At 41.4% G+C, this 15,405-nt stretch overlaps 2 protein-coding genes across 2 annotated transcripts; one reads left to right on the plus strand and one right to left on the minus strand.

The window, feature by feature from the left end:
• Positions 1-176: 176 nt before the first annotated feature.
• LOC134092160 (anti-Muellerian hormone type-2 receptor-like) lies at positions 177-9,565 on the minus strand. Its single transcript, XM_062544952.1, has 10 exons — positions 9,406-9,565; positions 9,106-9,273; positions 8,488-8,595; positions 7,686-7,786; positions 6,539-6,757; positions 6,198-6,312; positions 5,626-5,783; positions 5,216-5,372; positions 4,786-4,922; positions 177-1,619 (listed from the first exon to the last, which is right to left on the minus strand). The coding sequence occupies exons 1-10, from the start codon at positions 9,563-9,565 to the stop codon at positions 1,497-1,499; spliced, it is 1,446 nt and encodes a 481-aa protein (XP_062400936.1). The 3' UTR covers positions 177-1,496.
• Positions 9,566-10,434: 869 nt separating this feature from the next.
• LOC134092755 (cell division cycle-associated protein 7-like) lies at positions 10,435-14,962 on the plus strand. The gene is made up of 9 exons (XM_062545812.1): positions 10,435-10,589; positions 10,688-10,804; positions 12,291-12,629; positions 12,757-12,840; positions 13,150-13,299; positions 13,528-13,671; positions 13,763-13,912; positions 14,383-14,519; positions 14,643-14,962. The coding sequence occupies exons 1-9, from the start codon at positions 10,581-10,583 to the stop codon at positions 14,689-14,691; spliced, it is 1,179 nt and encodes a 392-aa protein (XP_062401796.1). The 5' UTR covers positions 10,435-10,580; the 3' UTR covers positions 14,692-14,962.
• The last annotated feature ends 443 nt before the right edge of the window (positions 14,963-15,405 follow it).

The raw sequence follows: 15,405 nt of genomic DNA on the forward strand, positions 1-15,405 counted from the left end.
TCTGTATAAGGCTACCCTAATACACAGGCAATACACTGCCATCTACAAGCAGAAAACTGAAACACTGATATGACTGAAAGGTTATTAGATAATGAAATCAGAGAAAGATGTGTAACCTAATATTTCAATGTTAGCAAATTTTATAACAACCGTTAGTGATCAAGCAGATACAATAAACCATGAACAGACAACTACACCACAATAACCAGCTTCAACTGGTCTGCTTAACTATAGCAAAATTACATTGTGAAAGTGTAAAAAGAAAAAAAGACAGAGCATATGAGAGACCAGTCATTGTTGATCTGTAGTTGTAAATGGCAGGCTACTCGTGGAAATAATGGCCACTGTATATCCCGAACACTCCCAAAAGCTCAGGGCAATATGTGTTAAAGCCCAGATGTCAAGTTAAATTTGTAATTATAATTAACACAAATTATATAGGGGAAATACACGTTTGACAAGTTGATGTATTGTTTTGAATGTTTGTCAATACCTAAAGGCAGAAAATAAGATGAAAAAGTTTGTTATTTTCAGCACTCACTTAAAACTCTCCCTCCCCCCAAACGAGTCAGTTGACGTCATAAGAGTGATCTCCTCTGGTCCCTGAGAGAAATGGCTGGTTAGCTTAGGCTACAGCTGTTAGGCCTATCTGTTAGTCAAATAACTCCGCCATGACTCAACTAATTTGGTCATTGAAAACTTCCTCATAAAAGTCAAGTCATAAGCTTTCCAGTGGTATGATTGGTTAAGGGATTTGTGTGAATTTCTTTTACTACTTAAAAAGTAAGTCTTCATCAGCTGAAGGAAAAGCAGCAGGAAGCACATCATATTCACCTTCACGTCGTCTGAAGGAGAAAATGCAGGATCAACAGAGATTTTATTTTATGAGGTTATTGAGCTGTTTATGAGGTTATTAGTTGTTATCCTTACTTCATAATAACATGTTATGGCTGTGGGCCATTATAGAGGTTTGAGAGGGATTTTGGATCTCCTCCTCCTCAAAACTCTCTATATTTGCATATATCTGGTTAACTTAACATACGCAGTTTAACGAGTTACACAAGTGTTTTCAGTGCAATGTAAAATAATGTATGGAAGATATAAACTACTATCGTAAAACATTTAATCTAATGCCAGTGGTTTCATGATAGCTATATGGTCAAGAGACTTGTTGAAACTAGAAATGTGCATCTCTGTGGAGGAGCTGCAAGAGTGGGCTTGCTCACCAGGAGGCAGTGATGTAAACGCCTGAACAGTCCCCCATTCATTTCAATGGGGAAACGCCTCTGGTGGAGCATGGCGGAACTACAAGGGTCTAAAAACAGGAATACCGGGAAAACGACAACCGGCAGCCATCCGACATTAACAAGCAACCTACACCGGATCGGACAGACACACACATTATTGCCTATGGTAGTAAACAGTTCACTGGCAATTCAGGGTATAGAGATCAAGTTATGATCCAGTAGTAATATGCCTGAGAAATGTTCCCCCCACTAGAGGGAGTATTCAGTAGGTAAGGAGGCCATTCTGATGGCAGCACAGTGTGCAGTCAGTCGAGCATCAGGGTCATGGTCCCAGCAGTCCTCCAGTATTTCTTGCAAGGAAAAGTTATTGGTCTGCAACAGATCAGAATGTTTCCCATTAGTAGGCCTGTTTTGACCTAGGGGTCAATTCCCATAGGTGCAGGAGGATTTTTTTTTTATATGCCTATGTTTTTATTTTTGTTAAAGGCCAGTTATTTCATGGATCCAGGATACTATGCATCCTGATAAAGTTCCCTTGGCCTTAGGAATTAAAATAGCCCCACATCATCACATACTCTTCTTCACCATATAGCTAGATATTGCATGGTGTTTTTTCCAGTTAGCCTATTGTTAGATGCTCATTGAGCTCAATGCAAATCAATGCGCGTCCTGCGTTCTACAGAGGGTTTATTAAACGTTATCTCCCTCAACAATGGAATTCTCTTCTCTGATTGGCTGATGGGGTGGCCATTAACTTCGTATAACCTGCTACCTCTGAAGTAGTTCCCGTATCACACTTGAATATTAATTCGCCAAACTCGTTGCGAAGTTTAAATGAACTGTCACGTTGCATCCAAGCTGAAATACAGACGTGCAGAACCATAGTAACATTGTAGCATATGACGGAGGTGGATTGTAGCTAGTTGGATGCCATGTATGCTATAAAAGTAGCGATCTTTCAAAGTTAAAGTTAATCAGAATCCTGGGATATGGCCGCTTGACAACGGGAGAGATAGAACTAACGACTGGCTTTTGGCCGTAGCAACCAGCCATTTAGAACTAACGACTGGCTTTTGGCCATAGCAACCATCCATTTAGAACTAGTAACGGCAGTTTTGTCCTGCAAGTAGAAAGTTGATATGTGGCGGAAAGTAGTCCTTCAGTCAAGACAGTTTTAGCGATGTTAACGGACGCAACGGTGGAATAAAACTATGTTCTAAATATACAGGTTATGAATACAAACGGGAGATAAGCGGGATAACGGCCTTCGAGGTCGACCGGTTCGATGGAAATAATGGCACGGCGGAGGTAACTCCGTCTCCGTGCTTCGCACGTCGCCGGAGTTCTAGACCTCCACCTAGCCATTATTTCCATCGAACCGGTCACCTCGTCGGCCGTTATCCCTTACTTATTTGCACACCTATGACCCAGATCCAATTTGTTGGCCGTATCACACTGGAATAGCCTATTAATTTGGCAAACTCGTTTAAATGAACGGTCACGTTGCATCCAAGCTGTAGACGTTCAGAACATAACATTGCCGCACATGACGGTGGTTGATTTTAGCTAGTTGGATGGCAATAGGGCAATTAAAATAGCGATGTTTCAAAGCTAAGGTTCATATTGATAGAACTGACTGGCTTTTGGCCATAGCAATCATCCATTTAGAACTAGTAACGGCAGTTTGTAGCCTACTGCAAGTTTAGAAATTAGTTGATATGTGGTGGAAAGAAGTAGCCTAGTTCTACTAACAAGACAACATATTTTTAGCGATTTAAACCAAAGATTGTCTAGTAGTAACACTCTCTGTTTAAACGTTTACATCATAACAGGAAATTAACACAAAACAAATGGTAACAGTGGAATAAGTGGGATAATGGACTCCACGGCTTTCGGTCCAAGAAATAAATGCACTTAGAAGGGGTCGTTTTACCTCTACGTTCATTTGTGAACCGACCGCGGTGTGTCATCCCTGACAAAAATGACTAGCGCGGTAGCCTATGAAGGTATTATTGGGGCAAAAGTCACGAGCACATTTAACTGCAGATTTCGCATTCGCACACTAAAGTCACAAATGTGTAACCGTACATTTGAAGTTGTAGATATTTTTTTCATACCTTGTTAACACAAAATAGGGCTACGGGTTCACGAATCCGTTCTACAAGTTCACAAAACCGTTATACAGATACACGAATTCTCACCTGTGCATCACAAGTTCCTGGCCTCATCCCCTCGAGACTTTTGCTCCATTTACACTGCAACGATTGGGGCAAAACACATTCGCACATCCGTGTTTCATAGTCTGAGAACATGCACAACATTCGTGCATTTGTAAACCCAAATGTGAACTAATGCAACAGAAGTTGTGCATCTGTGAAATGTTTTCTCATTAATACAAGTCTTACACGACTACAAGTGCATTGATACAAGTGCTTGAGTCTACATCTGCGAGTTTCCGTCGCTGTTTTCCGGGGACGAATACTTTACACTAATCCAGCGAAACACGGAAGTAACACAAAACCGCCATTACTGCGTGCCTGGCTGCTAAGAAATTAGCTCGTTGGTTCCATAGGCGGCTGTTGCAGAAGTTAGCTGTCATTAATACACGTCTTAATACCTTATGGTGTTAATAAATTACCTTCATTGGTAAGTTTTGGTACAGTCTGACATCATTGATCCAATGTTCCCCTTCACCTGACATTTTCATTTAGCAGTCCTCTCGTTAGACATTCTCTGACAGGATGCTTTCATTGAAAAGCACAGACAAGTGTCACTCGTCACACTCGCAGGCACGCAGTAATGGCGATATTCAAGATGGCAGCGCCCATAAAGTTCGCGCTGGATTAGTGTATACTTTTGCACCAATTATACCACCTGGCGATGTGCAAAACCGATTTGTACTTGTGCACGCAGAGAGCATCGATCGAAAACAAAACAAGGCGGCCGGATCTGGATCTGGATCGCGCCCACACATCCCTGCTCATATAAGTAGCCTAACCTCCGCTTGTTTCCTCATCAATATAAAGACAAGGACGCACGATTTGTAGATTTTCTTTTCACAGAGTGAGAAAACATACTTCGGAGTGATTATTTGCACCCGGGTGTAAATAGTGGAATGGAGGCATTTTCTTATTTGCACCCAAACCTGTAATGCGTGCAGAAACAGATGGGATGGCCTACCTAAATCTAACAAGTTAGGATTTTTAAAAACAATCTTTTTGATGGAAACGTGGTGCTAAATTCCCATAAACGTGTTCAGTTAACGGGTAAAACCGTACGTTTGTAACCAAAATCAAGAATTACGAGCTTGTTTACCGTCACCTAGCAACCAGAAGATAGACAAATATACAAAATATCTCCCCCCCCCAATAAAAACTCTCCGGTTCTGAGCGATTCACGTGAATGACCCAATTGACCAAGAAAACGGCGATTGTCGCCGAAAAGCGACAAGTTTGCAGGTCTGATAGGAGACAGTACGTTTGCAAATCAAAGTAAAGATGCCAATCGACTTTAGACCAGGGAGGGATGAGTGGATTACCTGAGGAACTTTAGACCAAGTTGATGGAATAACAGGTCTCCCTCTCGTCTCAGACACAAAGACAAACAACTGCTCCAGAGTGGGTTTGGGTCCTAGCTCTGCTTCATAAGGCAGTTGGTGCTCCGGAACGGCTAGGTCTGGAAAGTTGTGTCATATGAATAATGGAACTATTTTTTCCACTTTTAGCTTTTTTCAGGTCTATATGCTAATTGAGAACTTGTCTAAAACCATCACATTTCCCCTATGTTTTAATCGAAATATAAAATAAGTATTTTTATTTGTCTCTCTGAAAAAGAGACGTGGTTGCAAAATCTATGCTCATCTCATGGAGTGTGTGTGTGTGTATATGTGTAACATATATATATATGTGTGTGTGTATATGTGTAACATATATATATATATATATAGTTGGACTAGTGCCTTTGCATACCAAGAAACAGGTCTGAGCAGCGCATCCACATCTCCCACAGCAACAGTCCCAGGGCATACACATCTCCCTGAAGCAGGCAGTAGCCACTACTCAGATCCACAGATCGGTCCAGGATCTCTGGAGACATGTAGCACAGAGTCCCCAATTGAACGGGGTCCTACAGTGGAGACATGAACATGGATCCAGGGAGAGTACATAGAGAAAAGGGACACAATGAATATGCACGAGTAACCTTTACTCTATAATTTAACTTTTAAATACAGATTATGCCCCTTACTTGTACACGTGAACTTTCACTGTGTGAGTGTGCGCGTGTGCGTGTGTGTGTGTGTGTGTAGTATTCTAAAAAAAGTACAGAATGCATTTAAATACTGTGTGGTTTCTGTAAGCCAGCAGCAATCATCCATCACCTGAGAGGTGCTGGACTGGCACTGCCACTGTCCGAGGCCACCGCAGGAGCGCAGGACGGTGGCACAGTTGAAGTCACACAGGGAACACATGCCATCAGCGTGCACCAGCACATTGCTGCTGCTGAGGTCTCTGTGAGCCACCGCTGGTTTGTGCACCCCTACCACAGGCACAGGGAGATCAGAAACAACTGCATTTTCTATTCCTCCCCCTCTGAAGTTCTACCTTTCTTCTATCAGAAGACTTAAAGGTGAGGTCAGGGATTTTTCCTGACCATAACGGCCCCTGCGATTTTAAGCCCATAACATTTTTTTTTGTCCCATTCAGCAATCATCTCCTCACGACCACCAGTATGTTTTTTAACACAAAAGTGTCTACCAATACATTTAAACATAAACATCAACACAAACAAACGTGACTTCCTGCAAAATCCCTGACTGCACCATTAATACCACCTTTAATGCCGTACCAATGCAGTATTCAGTAAACTGACATTAAACAAATTCTGTTCTTTTGATCTAGTATGTATTATTTGGGTATATTAATAACAATGTACACAGATATTAGCACATACCATTAGAATACAAGTCAGAATGAAGATAGGCAAGTCCTTCCGCCAAAGACTTTGAGAGTCTCACAGCATCCCTCCAGGTAATTATAGTTTTGGACAGGTAAGAATTTAGTGAACCCTGGAAACATAGTAAGAGATTCATAGTTTTCACATACATCATAAGCATTGTAAAACTCTTCATTAATATAAAACTCTTCCTCAAATGCTATTTCAACAACTGAACCTACCAAATATAGTAGTAAGTACATTCAAATCTGAATCTACTGATCAATTCAATCAATATACTACTGATCATCCACTAACATATGTGACACAAATCTGTCAAAAACACATGAATAACTCACATGTGAAGCCAGCTTCAACACTAGCACAGGTTCCCCACTCGCTGCTCTTCCTGCACCAAGACAGTGCGCAATCCCAGCATGCAGCATGAGAGGAAGTGCATATATCGCTCTCTCTCTGGTGAACTCATGATGGTTTTTCACAGGAAAAAGTTTAAAGGCAACCACATTTCCCTGGTAACTTCCTTGCCACACGATGCCGTAACGCCCACAAGCTACAACCTGAAAAGTAAAAAAAAAAAGAAAATTAAAAGAAAGTGGAGGTTCAGTACATGTTTCATTCCAGTACATCAGATATAAAGATACTATTATGCATCCTGCATGAAATTCTTCCTCTGCATTAGACCCATCTGTAGTTAGTAAACACACAATCAGATGCAATAGGAGCAGTGAACACACTAGGAGAATTAGGAGAGACAAACACCCGGAGCAGAGGGCAGCTGCGGCAGGTAGGCATCTCAGTCTTGGATATGGACATGGGAGAGATGTTTCAATTGTGTGGCTAGATGTCTTTGAGGCATATTCATTCACTGAAAATGCGCAAAAATGGTCATCTGGCGATCACCATACTCATCTCAATCTTTTAAGATTGAACATTTAGTCTGTGCTTTATTTTTACTGCACAAGAGGCGTGATCTATGGGCATAGTTCAAATGACTCTGTACGCTTTTGGATAGTCCTTCAACCAATCAGGCTAATGATCCGGGTTCGCCTTTTGGATAAGCTAGTTTGTGATTAGACCCAGAAGATGTGGACAGGAAGCAGGAGAGATAGATGTACAGGTTTCCAGCCTGAGCTGCAGGGCGAAATCCAAATCGCCAGCAGATCAGGCAGGGTTTACCCAGCTTACAAAAATGGTCATCCAAAATTGAAATTCAACAGATAATGAAAATCACTCCCCCCACCCACATTCCACATTCTTGAATTTCCCCTTGGGGATCAATAAAGTATCTATCTATCTATCTATCTCATTTTCCCTACCAGTCAAGGACTCAACCAACCGGCCACCTTTCGGTCACCAGTCAGATTCCCCAACCAGCAGGGCCACAGCTGCCCCTATTGTAAATAGCAAGTCAATATGTATCCTGTAAGCACAATGTTTACTGTATACATTATCTAATGACCAACTATTCTGTTCCTACCAACCTACCTTTTGTAACTTCATGTTTTCCATATCAATGTCTGACATTGCTGAGATATAACCGGAACATTGAGAGGTCCATCCTTTATTTGAAGAAGCTGCCTTCTCTCCTTTAACACAAAGTAAATCAGAAATCAGTGCACCAGCTACATGCATTTCACCTGAATACACAGGCAATTGTGTCAATTGGCTAGACATCTTTGAGGCATATCTAGTCATTGAAAGGTTAATATAACAGTAATTAAAATATTTTCACAAAAAAATCTGGCATCTGAACATAATCTCTGAAATCAGTCCCCAACTCTGAATCAGCTGAATAACTACTAAAGCATGATTAACTTGTAAGAAATGGCAGATTATCCTGCCTCTTTGAGAGCAGAGAGATTTGACACTGATTGGAGTTTTTACATGAATGACTAACAGTTACAAAGAACAGACAGGCATGGGAGTGAAAGGGAAAGATGGAGGAGGAGGAGGAGGAAGTGGGAGTGGGACTGACAACATTCCACACCATGCCAAGGCCACCCTATAAAGGAGGAAGACAGAGAACACACACGCACCTGGCTTTGCATCAGCAAATTAGAGGGTGGGAATGAAGAAGGGACATTTTAAGAGTGAATTAATGGGCTGTTCTGTTCTGTTCGGATAAACTGGAGTCCAAATGCACGATGGCACACGACATACCATATGTATCCACTGTTTAATAAAGACATTATATTGTCCTACAAGAGTGCCTCAGATCTTTTTATTTATTTCTTTGGCTAGGCTTACCATTTACATTTTCAGAATACTGTATATAAAAAGGTCTTACCACATCGCCTCAGATGAGGCATCAGCTTGTATCCCATAACAAGCAAAACCAAGATCATCCAGATGCCGAGGATGATGAAGAGGATAACTGCAGTGTCACTCAACCCAACTGCAGAGAGGGAAAAGGGGGTCAGAGAGAAACAACAACAACATGACAATACCAACAAAACATGCGGAGGACATTCTTATTTCCACATCGTAATTTCATTCAAGATCTCAAGAAAATGAGAATGTGTTCATCTGAATAGAGGCCAAAGCTGATACTCTGTATTTGTTTACATATTCAAGGTTGAAGGGCTGAGTGACACAAGGAGAGAGAGGGGCATGTGGAATTGGTGGATTAGATAGACAAAGTCATCTCGAAAGATGAAAGGCAAGTAATCTTTCCACTGTTCCTGGAAGAATGCATTATTGATTATCTTTTCGCTGTTCTTGAAAAAGGGTTTTTCACTGCCCTTGAAACCAAATAATAGTTCTCATAAAACCATTTGATAGTTTGTATAACTGTTGATATGTTAACCAAGTCTTTATATTAAAAAAATGACAACAGATGTTGGGAAATCTATAGATATCAAAAATATAATTTTATGATAAGATGATTTAATGAAGAAGTAAGGACCTTTGCCATTACTCAGAGGGTTGGGCGGTTGTGACTGCTTCGTCTCGGAGCTCCACGTAATGTTAGTGTTGCAAAAGTCTGAGCTGCACAGACATTTTTTGTAGTTATCAACATGTGTAGATGCCGAACATGTGGTGTCAGGACAGGGTGTCTCAAACAGGCTGCATCCTGCAATTCAGAAAAACACAATCGAACACAACTGTTGAGCAACATTATTAAACAATGATTCCTTGTATTGTGTTTGTTTTTTTTTAGTTATTTCTTAGACAAAGTGTCTTAAGACAAAAGGTCGTTCCTTACCAAGCAGATCAGGTCTGAAGTGACCATCAATTAGCTCAAAGATGCCCACACAACACTGTTTTTTTGCACAGTATTGTATGGTCCCATTCACATCTCCAGACTGTATGGCCTGGTCTATATTCTGGGTTTTCCGAGCAAAAAACTCACATCTCAGCTGCATCTTATTTGGCGCTGGGGAACCAGCAATGACTGATCCTGTTATCAACATACAGGGATTATACACAACATCAGTGCAATATGTGTGTTCTGTAATTCAACTGTGATAGCAGATGGAGTCCATTGTAGGACTGATGGTATATGGTTATGGTTATATGATTTAGTAGATGCTTTTGTCCAAAGCAACTTACAGATCAAAACAATGCAATAGTTAAAAACTAACAGTGAACAGTTTCAAGACTACAGGGAAAATAGCAATAATAAACAATGCAAAAGCAATTATCAATAGCCTAATGAAAATATACAAATACCAATATACATGATGTAGCAGCCAACATAAACATTCAAACAGTATTGAAACACACTGTATAACAGTTTCAATGCAGATAGCCTCTCATTTCATTCAATTAGTGCGGTCACTGGCACCAACAGCAAATCTAAAATGTAAACAAGTGTTTACCACAGTTACTACTGATATACCTCAATAACAAATACATATGTCAGAAGTCAGAACCTATTGGCCTACCTATGAAACTGACACACGTAGTCACTCACCAGCAAAGAGGGCTGTACAAGTCAAAAAGCGCATAGCTGTAGAAATCGTACTCTCCTTTTGCTGCAGATACGGATTGACAAACAAGTGAAGTGGTTCAAAAAGAGAACTCAGAGTCACAATTCAACCAATGGCGTTCAAAGATATGAGAATGACCTCGGAGTTTCCCACCCATTACTCCTCCAGCCACGCACCTGCAGCCTGAAACCACACATGCTTGAGGCCGGACTATAGCTACTGATAAAATGGACACAACTGTTCCCAAGCACAGACTGCTTGCAGATCTATTTACCATAAATGGGAACGGTTCAATTAACCATTCCAATACGCGCGCTCTCCTTTGATAGGCCATGGTGCTGATCCAATTAAAGGGCTTCATCAGCATGTGCGCCAAGTTGGCAGAAACTTTCAGGCAGTGGTGAAGGCCGAGGGTTTGCACATATTTGGAGCAAGACAGAACGGCAGTATGGAAAATGTAGGCCTCATATTTCGTAGGCCACGTAGCCTATTTGTGTGCAGTTTGTTATTAAGTTTGCACTGTTTGTTATCTCACGTTTGCTTGTTCCTTTGCAGAATGAACCTCTGGGAATGTCCTCCCTCTCTAAAGGGATTGCCGATATCTTTGCTGAAGAATCCGAAAACGACCAAACATTTTATGGCTTTTCAGACAGTGAAATTTGTGATGTCAAGGTTAGTAGTTGATGTTTTTGCGATCTTTGATACAAAATGAATGATTGATTTGCACGCAATATCAGATAGGCTATCAAATAATCAAATGGTCAGTAAAAGCTAGGCTACTTTACTCTAGTGTGGTTGCAGATATCTCGGTATGTGGCCACCATAAACTGCCACACGAGGGCGCCCTCTATTCACGTTTTAGAATGAACACATTATTTTTTAACATGATTAAGTAGGCTTCCCCCCCTTGCTCCTGGATCTCTGAAAATTGCATTCTGGCTTATGTGTACCCTTCATAAAAGATAAGCCATCATCATTGATGTTGGTAGTTGGTTGACATCAGACAGCTTGACCCAAGTCTCTACTGTCAACCATAATGCAGCTCTGCAGTTAATTAATTTGGAATGTTGGCGAACGTCCAATCAATAAAATCCATTAGTGTAAAGTTGTCGTGGCGTTGCGTTGGCAGAATGAAGACGAAGAGAACATATCAGGTGAATATTTATCAGTGATCATTGATCACTCTATGGCCTAATCTAAAGAAGTGAACCATGCACACTAAATGTCTTAATATTGGGAAACAAATTCACTATTAGGCTTGCAGAAAGTGGCTGCAGTCAGTCAGGTAGCAGCTAACTTATTTGCGTAGCCTACTAATCTAAACATGCTGGTAGTGTCACTCAATTTAATAACAATGTACAATATTGTACAGTTTTTTTTGTTGTTGTAACATTATATTTAAAATGTCTCCTATTAACTGAGGTGGAAAAATGTATCTAAGGAACATATTGCATTTAGGTCGACTTTACCGTTACATGACTGTGCTAGCCTGGCGTTGCTTTTGACTGGACAAACATTAGCATACTTGAAGAATTCATGATTAAAGGAGCATGAATGAGAAAAAAACATTACCGTGTTGCCAGTGTATTTCTACACAATTAGTGGATAGTTTATGCTATTCCCAGTTGGTGTTCAAATTGTATTGCTTCTCCATGGTCTGACCTTGGCCCAAACTGACCTCTTGGTTTTGCTGCCAAATTAGCCCGCCAAAAATACTCGAAACGGCAAATAAAAAAAATAATAATTAGGCTACAGCTGTCCTTTCTATCCACTGTATTACAGTGCTAACTGACAACAGTCTGAAATGTAACCTTGTATACTTGCTTGTGCTATATGCATTCATACAATATATCGATATGATATGAAAAGACTGAATTCTATTATCATTTCCATTTGCCTTGGGGCATGAATGAATGTCAGACAAGACTTGGTCATCAAATCGCATTGTCGGTTTTGTGTACCTGTCCCCTGGCAAAAGCATGGGTAGGTTGAAGTTACCATTGTAATGTTGTTCCATTTGCTGCCTATTATCTATCTATGTATGTATGTATGTATGTATGTATGTATGTATGTATGTATGTGTATTTATTATTGTGTGTGTGTGTGAGATGGAGAGCCATTGTACAAGCCTGCAGTGTAATGATGATCTTTTTTACAGGGCTCTGATAGTGATGAGCCAAACTCCGAGAGGTTCTCTCCCAAGAAACCCCCCGGTCAGCGTTTCACCCTGAGGGTGGCCTTGCGCCCACGAGGACCCCCTCCTCCCAATCATGAGGTGGAGGAGGAAGAGGAAGAGGATAGGGAGGCAATGAAAAGAGGAGGGCGTAGGAAGACTCCTTTGAAGTCTGTGAAGACTGAAAAAAGCGTCACATTTGAGGTGAAGGAGGAGAAACCTGTTGTCCAGCAGCCAAAAACTCCCCATTCATCTGAATCTGAATCTGAGGCTTCCTCTTTCCTCGAGAAAAGAGCTAAGAACATCAAAGCAAACAAAGCAATGGTAATTACACATCACTCCGGCCAAATGCAGAATTGAAGAAGAATATCTTGTACATATTGTACATCATTGTGTGTGATGTGACATTTAGAAGCGATTAAGTTAGGTTAAGGTTTTTTTCCCCCCCTAGTTGGCCCAGCTGTTTGCAGATTTACAAAAGATGCCTGGAGAGCTTCTGAAAGCTAAACCGAGCCGCAAGAAGGAACCTCGTTCTGTAAGTAGGGTGTGCACTGTGCATGTACAGGTATAATTTGAGATCTGAGCTAGCATGCAGTAGCCTGAGAAGTTGTTGTTGAATTCCCGGCTTCCACCATTCCAAACTGCTCAGGGGAGAATGGCCCTTGTAATTTAATTGAAATAAGTCACTTTGGATAGAAGCGTCTGCTAAATGAGTAAATGTAAATATATAACAACGTAAACATAGTATAGGAGTCATTATGCATTTCAAATGGCTGCTGATGGGCTAGTAGTTTTCTCTTGGGAGGATGTTAACTCTAGCCTAACCTTGAGCTTGGCTATGCAGCGGGCGCCTCGCTCCTCCACGGCCGGGTCCCCGGAGCGGCGGAACCCAGAGCGTGCCTCCCGCAGGCGGACCCGCTCTATGGGTGGACCCACGGATGTCATGGTGTCTGAGGAACACCTGGAGCTGAGTCTGGAAGAGGAGCTAATCAAGGTTATTATAACAACACTTTAAACATGTTGCTGTAAGACCGTGCTGAATATTTAATGTATTTAATGTTTTTCTGTGTGGAATTATGAAAAGGCTACATGCTCACCAGAGGCTTGTTATGAAATGCAGTAAATATGTAATGAGGTACTCTTCCAAGATTATACTGTGTATGTTGGTGGGGTTATGCGTGAATTGTTGAGACTATTTGCAGAGTCCATGGTTATGTGTTAGGTGCGGGGTGCCCCACGAGCTCGAGGTACCCCACGACCCAGCCAGGGCAAACCTCATGTCATTCGCAAAGTGGAGGAGATCACTGAAGATGAGCTGGAGCTTGTAGCAACCACCTTGACCGAGAAGATCTACAACCGCGAGACGGTGAGTTGCGACTGATGAATAAATGGTCTTGGGTTTGGTTGTTCGATTGGACGAATCCTGTTCCAGGCTCTCCTTCCTTCTGCTCCTGTAGGGAAGCACGTGTCATCAATGCCGACAGAAAACTGTAGACACAAAGACGTGCTGTCGCAGCGAGGACTGCCGTGGAATCCAGGGACAGTTCTGTGGCCCATGTCTTCGTAATCGCTATGGAGAGGATATCCGCACCGCTCTGCTTGATCCGGTGTGGACCACTATTTATTTTTTTATTCATTTTAAAAGTGGTTGACCTTAAGTAAAATGTCAAACACTTGATGCACTGACCTGATAGACCGAGACATCATGACACTTTGGCAAAGTGTTGTAGTACATTCCACTAGTGTTCTCAAAAGCGTCGGTTTGCACAATTGGCTGATTCTATCTAAATGGCCTCACAGGCTCACCCTAATGCCATTTTTATGCAGACCTCATCCATAGCTAATTTTAGCAATCAGGTATTCCCTCAAGTATTCAGCATTCATGGCCACAGGCCCTTTGCCATTCTGAGAACTCTGTGACCACAGAGGCTATCACATGAGGCTCATTTTAATAGCCTAGTTGATGGTAACATAATAAACAAAATGTCTATGTTTTTGTCGCAGAGATCCTAGGCACATGTAAACTTGCAGTTTAAGTGGCCATTTGATGGCTGTTCTTGTGTCTTTGTTTACACAGGAATGGACGTGTCCACCGTGTCGTGGTATGTGTAACTGCAGCATCTGTCGTAATCGAGATGGGCGCTGCCCCACTGGCATTCTGTTTCCACTGGCTCAGTACCACGGCTTCTCCGATGTGCACTCCTATCTCACCAGGTGCGACTCCAAACGCTTCCGTTACTTACATTTGCTTGCTTGTTTTCTAAATGCATTGCATAATTGTGTTAGTTTAAAGCAGGCTTAGATTTATTGATGTAACAGTTTTCTATTTCATTGCAGCCTTCGTGACAAAATTAAGGCTGGAGAAGACTCTGCTGATGAGGTGTAGGGAGTGATTCTGTCTTTGACCACCAGAGGACGCACTTATTAAGTACACATCAGAGCTCTGGTGCACATTTTGCAGTAGGACACCTAACTAGCCTTAGACCAGTTTTCAAGTCACTTCATGTTCATGTTAGCAGGTTGTTCAAGCTTTTTTTGTTTTGTTTTTACCAGTAATGATATTTTTTTGTCTGTGCTACTTTACATATGTTTTTTTTGTCTGTGTTACTTTACATATGTTTTATGTGTGGTTTGAAATAAAACTATATGAATTCTTAGCTCAGCCTGATTATTTCTGACATTAATTATTAAAAAACAATTCAAATTATGTAATTATTCGTTAAGAATTTCTCATTGTGGCTTCTCACTACAAGACATTGGCGTGGGGATGTGAACGCTTGGGCCAATGGTAATTGCTTCCAATTAAGCCTCCCTGGTGTCCCACTGTGATTTTGGCACTCCCTGCTGCTTTTTGGTGCGGTGTACTATTCCAAAGAAAATCCACCTCCCACCCAACTATGGGACCAAACTACTTGTGACGTAGTTCATATCAGGAATGCTCATTTTTGAAAGATGAACACGAATATGAGAGTGTGATGTGCTTATGCAATACTTCAGATGACTAACAAAGGTCTGAGTCATCACCGGGAAACATCAGTGCCTTGCCTTCTATGTGTGAGACTGACTAGTTCTGATGGCACAACAATGTTTAATATGTATT

Source organism: Sardina pilchardus, chromosome 9, assembly GCF_963854185.1.
Source record: "Sardina pilchardus chromosome 9, fSarPil1.1, whole genome shotgun sequence".
In the NCBI taxonomy this organism is placed as follows: Eukaryota; Metazoa; Chordata; class Actinopteri; order Clupeiformes; family Clupeidae; genus Sardina; species Sardina pilchardus.